The 7374-nt window shown below is 33.6% G+C and overlaps 2 protein-coding genes across 2 annotated transcripts in view; both read left to right on the forward strand.

Annotated features, from left to right (window-relative positions):
• Positions 1–151: 151 nt before the first annotated feature.
• LOC101497962 (uncharacterized) lies at positions 152–3155 on the forward strand. The gene is made up of 4 exons (XM_004502123.4): positions 152–701; positions 817–906; positions 2482–2654; positions 2831–3155. The coding sequence occupies exons 1-4, from the start codon at positions 395–397 to the stop codon at positions 3023–3025; spliced, it is 765 nt and encodes a 254-aa protein (XP_004502180.1). The 5' UTR covers positions 152–394; the 3' UTR covers positions 3026–3155.
• Positions 3156–5030: 1875 nt separating this feature from the next.
• Positions 5031–7374, forward strand: part of LOC101502569 (protein argonaute 16-like) — an 8384-nt gene continuing 6040 nt past the window's right edge. Inside the window, exons 1-5 of the mRNA XM_012716337.3 lie at positions 5031–5208; positions 5992–6161; positions 6784–7019; positions 7085–7290; positions 7335–7350. Of these exons, the coding sequence (XP_012571791.1) occupies positions 6795–7019; positions 7085–7290; positions 7335–7350 (447 nt within the window). The 5' untranslated portion in view covers positions 5031–5208; positions 5992–6161; positions 6784–6794. The remainder of the gene's footprint in view (positions 5209–5991; positions 6162–6783; positions 7020–7084; positions 7291–7334; positions 7351–7374) is intronic.

Below are 7374 nucleotides of genomic sequence, written 5' to 3' on the forward strand. Positions count from 1 at the left end.
TTATAAATTATTTTTTACTAATTTTTTTTTGAAAAAATGAATTTTTAAACCACGTTAAACCTACATAATTTTAGAGGTTGAGGATAGGAAGAGAAAATAGGTAAGATGAGAGTAGAAATTAAAATATAGGGAAACACATGGTGCACAAGATAATGCAGTTTATCCAAAACAAATAGCGACAAGTCTAAAGTGTACACGTAAGACGTGGTTACCTTCTAAAAGGAGAAAAATATCCATTAATAATACACATGCATTTGATTTGACAGTGACAACTGACAAGGACACAGTTAATTAATTAAATGGGTTCTTCTCCTTCCTTTCGGTTACACTTACATCTGCATCTAGAGCCACTACCAGTGAAACTGTAACCTCTCATAATTAATACAACAAAGATATGACTCTACTTTCTTCTCTGCAAATCACCACCACCACCACCCTCTCTTTTCTTCAACACTCCTCCACCTTTCACTCTCTCAATCCCTCTTCAATTATCTTACACAAAACCCTTATTCCAGGTTTTGCTACTGCACCCCCCCTTTCCCTCAAATCATTCATTTTTTCCAGTCAAAAATCCAAAAAACCTACCACTACCCATGCTTCTTTGCTTGAAACTCCCGTTCTGTGGGCTGGTAGGATCTGCATCTTCTATGCACTCCTTAAGACTGGATTCGTTGGATCTCCATCAAACCCACTTCTCTCGGGTTTTTATTTTTCCTTTCACTCTATTTTACTTTACCTATTTTAGCATTATTCTTTTACTAGGGTTAACTTTGTTATTTATGGATCCTTATAAGTTAACTTCATTGTTTGCTTCAGATTTGGAAATTGGTGATGGTGATAGTAATAGTAATGAATCTGGTGACTTAGGGTTCTCTAAATGGACGCAGGGTATATTTGGAAAATCAGGTATGCCATACATACCTTCTAATTTGTTTAGCCATAACTGTTTTTTTCTTGTGTGTCTGTGTGTGTGTTTTCTGTTTTTGTATCCATGAATATACAATATAATTGTTGTGATTTAAGCATGCCTTGGAGTAAAAACGTTAGTGAAATTATGTGCAATGCTGGAAAATTGAATTTGTTCCGTGATGCTTCTTCATAATTAGTGATTACTAATTTACTTCAGGATTCATTGTGGAACTGGAGTGTGCTATTTATATTTGTTTTTGACATTGAAATGAGTAGTAACTAGCGAACGAGCTTGGGTTTGTGTATAAAAGAAGGCATGAGCCTCTTCCTAAACTTGGCTAGGATGGATGCTGATCTAGCAATTTGTGGATGCAAAGAATTCGAAAGTGAGAAAACTAAACGAGGAAGAGAAATTCTGGAAGAAAATCTCCTACAAGCCAAGAGAAACATTTGTAACAATCGGCTCTCTAATGCAGAGAGACTGTACCATATATGATATATTGTACAGCTACTACAAAACTGATAAAATCTGTTGTAGAAGATTGTATCAAACTATAACAAATTGCTACTAACAGAAGACAACAGGATTGCTACAAATTATAGTGTGAAGCTTAAGAAAACAAAATAGCTAGCTCTGTAAACTTTACTCTCTAGCATCAAGTTGTGATGCTCCCAAAACCTACGGATATTCACGGTGCGTATAACATGGATGCAAGGTTGGAGTCTTTAGAGAAGGGTTTCAAATCACGGAGGAAGGAGATGGATGTGAAAAGACTACAATTGACAAGGGAAAGGGAAGTCCTAAAGGTGTGAGAGGACAGAAGATGATTTTTAAAGATGAACCTAGGTTGTGATGATCTGCAGCATTCTTCTATTTAGTAATGACAGCTTTCCGAGGTGAATTCCAAGGTTTCCTTAAAATGAAATATCCTAGTTGGTTCTCTGTTGAGTATGGAAAGATTGCAGCGGCTGTTGAAGAATCTTACGACGTCTTTAGAGATCCTAAAGGTTTACTATCACCTAGAACAAAGGATTGCGCCATTTTAATTGAAGAATGAGTTGTATGCTTGTGTGCCAAATCTGTGGCCATATAGGTTACCTAATCATCAGAAAGCCGAGGACAGAAAAACTAGCAGATGAAATGTTTACTGCTGGTATCATTAGGCCTAGCTCCAGTCCACATTCTAGTCCTATCATAAGTCTTAGTTCTGTTTGATTGTAGGGCTTTGAATAAGATTACTTTCTTGGAAATTCCAAATGTGTTGGTGCATAGTAAAAGTAGAATAGCAGAGAGGACAAATGGCGAAAAAGTTGTACATTTTGATGCTTTTAATTCTGTACTTGTGTAAAGGGCTACCTTTTAGTATGGCATACAATATCTGATGTCATTAATACGCATGTCATATACACTGATACCCCTTTCTAGAATAACCTTCCATAGATTATACCATGGCCTAATTGCTGCTCTATTGCTCCATTAACATGGGCTGTTATGTTGGGCTCAAGGATCTTACCAATGTATCTTTTTGTTACAATGTGTGTTGTTTATTTCTGCTTGTTTTATTTTCTCAGCAAAGGAAGGAGCTAACGGAGCAAAACTTACGAGCAAATGGCATCCTACAACAAAGGGTACACTTAGAAGGAACTATAGAGTCCCATCTAAGTCTGTAGGGCGACGACTTCTTAAAGCCATTGCCTCTCTTTTGTCAGAAGATGACCACTTTGTTGATGCCACTTCTCACAAGGTTTGCAATTTTCCTCGGTCTATTTGTGTTGTAATTTTTGTTGATAGATTTATTCTCTGATCTTCATAAGTTGATGACCACTTCTTTTATCTTCTTTCCGTCTTATTTGATTTAGTTTGATGCAAGGCATGTTTGACACTTTGACTTGTATATGTGCTGCCAAATAACCATTGTAGGGTTGCCAAATCCGAAGAGAAAGCGCTCACGGAGAAAGCGTTTGTTGCAACAACGTGAGAGCTCTTTTCGACGAGCTACCAACTCCTCATCTCATTGTGGAGATTACACCTTTTCCCGCTGGACCACTTTCTGACAAGGATTACACTAAGGCTGAGAAGCTTGAGAGGGTTCTCGGATCTAGTCCTTCTGTTTGAGTCATCTTTGGTGTTTCTCGTTTTCATGTATATATTCTTTATTAGCTTGTAAATATTGCATCATGAAGAGAAATTTGTATCAAGTATTTTACATTTGAGTTGAATCATAGGCACATCTTTCAAAGACAAATTTCTCTTGTAGAAGACACTTAACGAGGTAATAGAAATAACTCCAGCCCCAAACTTGATCCCAAAATTTATCTCCGTACAATCTGTTTTGAACAAACAAAATATTTCATTTTTATAACATTATTTGTTGTTCAATATAACAAGAGAGCTTAATTCATATTCATGATTCTCATACCAAAAATTGGTCTAAAAAAAATCCTTATAACCAAACCATGGAGTTGGTATAGGTCTAATACAGATGATGGATTAAGAACAATATAAAAGGAAAACTTATTACTGTAACAATTCAACAAAAGAATTTTCGAGATAACATAATTGACGCAGGAGAGCAAGTATTTGAGGCATAGTTTTGAAACTAAGGGTTCGTTGTGATTGCCTGTTTCTGGATTTTGGTTTTAAAAATAAATTTTGAAAATAAAATATGTTCGTTTAAAATGAAATTGAACTGATTTTTTTACCTTATTTTGAAACCATTTTTACATAAAACCCAAAACCATAAAAATAGCTTCTTCTTTTTTTTTGCCGTTTTTGTTTTTGGATAAACCACAATTTTAGTTTAGACTAAATCATAAACTAAAGTGACAAAGCTCTACATTTTTCCAGACTAAAATATCCATAGTCTCTGTGCTCTTCTTTGTCGTTGTTTCAATGAATGTTTTGATTTTTTTTGAACATTCTGGTTTGTCATGATTGTTTTTTTATTTATATTGTTTTATTGATTTTATTCTTAAAAATAGTAACTTCTTTAGAGGAGGAAAAGGGTTTGTTTCTTTTGAACATTCTGATACTTGTTTATTGTTGTCTGCTTTTTTGCTCTTTGTATGTAATAGCTTTTTTAAGACACCTTTATCAATTATCATATGAAAACTGAGAATGAAGTAGTTGGAGATGACGTGGTTGAGATTATAGCAACTAAAAAAGATATATGGCCACAAAATATTGAACTCGTTTCATAGTTTTATCGGAGGAAGAAGTTAAAAAGGTAATAGATATACCACTGCTATTACAAGGATGGCATGGAAACATATCAAAGAAGAGCTGAAAATAAAATTTGATAGGGAATACACAATGGACCAATTCAAAAACAAGTACAACCAAGTTGAGAGGAAAATGGAAACATTTTACTAATTTGATTAAAATGGAGACTGGATTAGGGTACAATTCAGCCACAGGCCAAATTATCTCTCTCTCTCTTTCTTTTATTTTTATTTATTCTCTTTGTTCTCTTTCTTCCTTCTAATAACTATAAAATTTTGTTGTATATGCATTACTACACAAGCGATCCAATTTGAGAAAATAACAATGAAGTGGAGTTCACAAAAAGATAATAAGAGAGCGTTTTTTTTTTTTTTTTCATCCAACACGTCATCTATGTCTATTGTGTATTTTTCGCGATCGCGAAATACTTTGGTAACATTAAGCATTTACGTAGATATAAATATGTTGAGATATTGAATTTATTCTGAACGAGATAAAAATAACTCCAAAAATATAAATTGAGGATAAAAATAACACTAAAAATATAAATTGACTTTGAAGTGTTTAGATTTTATTAAATAGAATTGTTGTTGTCAATACATAAAATTTAAGTTGAAAATTGAGATTTATTTTACATTTAAATATAATTTTAATTTATTTTTTAATATAAACATATAAATTTAATTTATATATACTAAGAATATAAAAAAAAATTATACGGTAAATTAATTACAATTATTACATCATTAAACATATTTGACTTTTATCACAGATATATTTATGTGTTCCTAATAAATGATTGTGTTATGTAAAAAAAATTTAAAACTCAATATATTTTTGCACTTGAAATATATTATTTAGATTTTTAGCCTTTTATTAGGGGTGAAGTTGGTAGCGAAAAAGTGAAGGCATTTTTTCCCTCTCTTTTTAGGTCCCTGACGCACATTATGAAGAGTAGTGGTAACTGGTAGGTAAGTAAGAATGATGAGTCAGTTCCATTTCGAAATTCATCTTCAGCTCTCACTGATCCCAAAACCAAAACCCCTACCCTACAATTGCATTGGTACCTCTTCTCGGTACGACACCCTCCTCTTTATTTTGATCTTAAACTCATTAATCCACCAATTTCTTCTTTTTCTCTATACATATATAATTCATTATTATTTTGTTTGAATTCGGTATACATTATTACACTCACTGTCTTTCTGGAAATCCATTGTTTGCATTGCATCTTCTTATTTTCTGCCACCTTCTAATCTTACGCCTTTTCTCATTTTCCATTTCCCTATTTTCCTTTTATCACTGTTTTCTCTCTAGGTAATCTTCCGAAATTTGTTTAGGTTCAGCTATTGAAATGTGAATTGTTCGTGCCTTTTTTCTTTTCACATTACTCAAGCATCCATTTACTTTTAGTTGCTCTTATATGTATATGTGTAAGTATCTATGATTTCCAAAGCTTTTGTTACTTTAGTTTTTTTTTTTCTAATAGCTGTTTCCTATGTATTATCATTTTAGGTTTTTGCTTTTACGACTAGGTTCTTTGGTTTTTTATTTGTTCATACTGGTTTCTGAAGGCAATTTATTTGCATTATACTGTTGATCATTTTATCTCTAGCCATTGCCATTTTAAACCCAAGTGTTTATCGAAAATCTCAGTCTTTGTGAAGTTGCATTTATATATCGAAAACATGAATTTGCCTTAGATGTTAAGTAAACACGGTTTTTTCTGAAGTTAGTCTGCTTTACATTTCAATTTCAAAGCCTTACTTATCTATGCTTCTATGTTTGAAGGGTATTTGGGTTAGATTTTACTGTCGCTATTGACTTTTATTCGGATGTTGCCAATTATTCAATTTTAGACAACAAGCACAAAATCAGCACCTTCAATCCATGTTGGCCGTACGAGTGTGATTTGCATGGAGTTGAACTTGAACCAAGCTGGCAAGAGCAATTTTCCAACTTCTTTTGAACGGGCTCCATTTTATCCGGTGGTTTTTTGATTAGGTGGTCAAGGTTTCAACATATCAAGGTTATTTCCATTTTGAATGAAATTTTAAATGGAACTATCACACTGACCCATATAAATTTAAATCCATTTTTGTTCAGTTAATTTGGAAGTACTAGTACAGTAATAATTACTTATCAATTATCAGTAATGTATGGTTGAAAGTGAAAATACGGCAACTGTGTTCAACACTAAAAACAGGAGCTGCCGAAGCCAATTTGTGCAATCTTTTTCTTTATTGATTGCATATAGACGAGGTGCTTTGTAGAAACACTGTTTCTTTTCTTCTGTTATTACTCCAACTGAGTATCATACTTGGTATACTACACTGTCTTTTACTGAAATAGTACATTTGCTTCTTGTCGTTGGCCATACAATGGTGGTTGATTGTCATGATCTTCAGCAATAACAACGAGTTCTTGTAGAGAACTTTTAGACAGTGCTTGTTTCATATGGAATATGGATCAAACTGGCATTTGACTTGGTTTTTGGTAGAAAAAGTTATAACTTTTTTTTTAAATGAAAATCTTACAACTGGGACACATTGTTGAAGAATCTCTTGAAACTATAACTTATATATCAGTACTTTTTGGCTTTCAAATAGTCTTTTCTTTTCCCTATTAATGTTTTAAAGTGGCATTTGTAGCAAAAGGAAATATGACGGTGAATTTACCTGGGACAGAAGAAGCTGCTGAGCCAACAGCTTTACCTCCATCACCTCCTGATGTGCTGCCTAATATAGAAACAGAACAAATAGCTCGCTCATCCTATTCTATTATCAGTAGGCCTAGTGTTGGAACCACAGGAAAACGCATACCTTTGCTTGTAAATCTCTTCAAAGTTGCCGCTGATGCTACAGATGCAACCTTTTTCCAGTATAGTGTATGTCAAGTGATTCTGTCCTTTCAATTTCCCTTATATGGCTTTGGCTTATTGAAGGATTTCAGGTTACTATCACTTCGGAAGATAAAAGAGCCGTAGAAAGCAAGGGCATTGGGAGAAAACTGATTGATAGGCTTCACCAAACATACTCTTCTGAACTTGGTGGCAAAAGCTTTGCATACGATGGAGCAAGAACTTTGTACACAGTGGGTCCTCTTCCACATAATAAATTTGAGTTTAAACTATTACTTGAGCAATCATTTGCAAAGTGGTAAGTTATCTATATTATTGTCTTTGTTTTGCATTGTTTTCTAGTCTTGAAGCTTATACTGCATTCAAACGTTAGCAGTAGTAA

The sequence above is a fragment of the Cicer arietinum genome, chromosome 5 (genome assembly GCF_000331145.2).
Source record: "Cicer arietinum cultivar CDC Frontier isolate Library 1 chromosome 5, Cicar.CDCFrontier_v2.0, whole genome shotgun sequence".
In the NCBI taxonomy this organism is placed as follows: Eukaryota; Viridiplantae; Streptophyta; class Magnoliopsida; order Fabales; family Fabaceae; genus Cicer; species Cicer arietinum.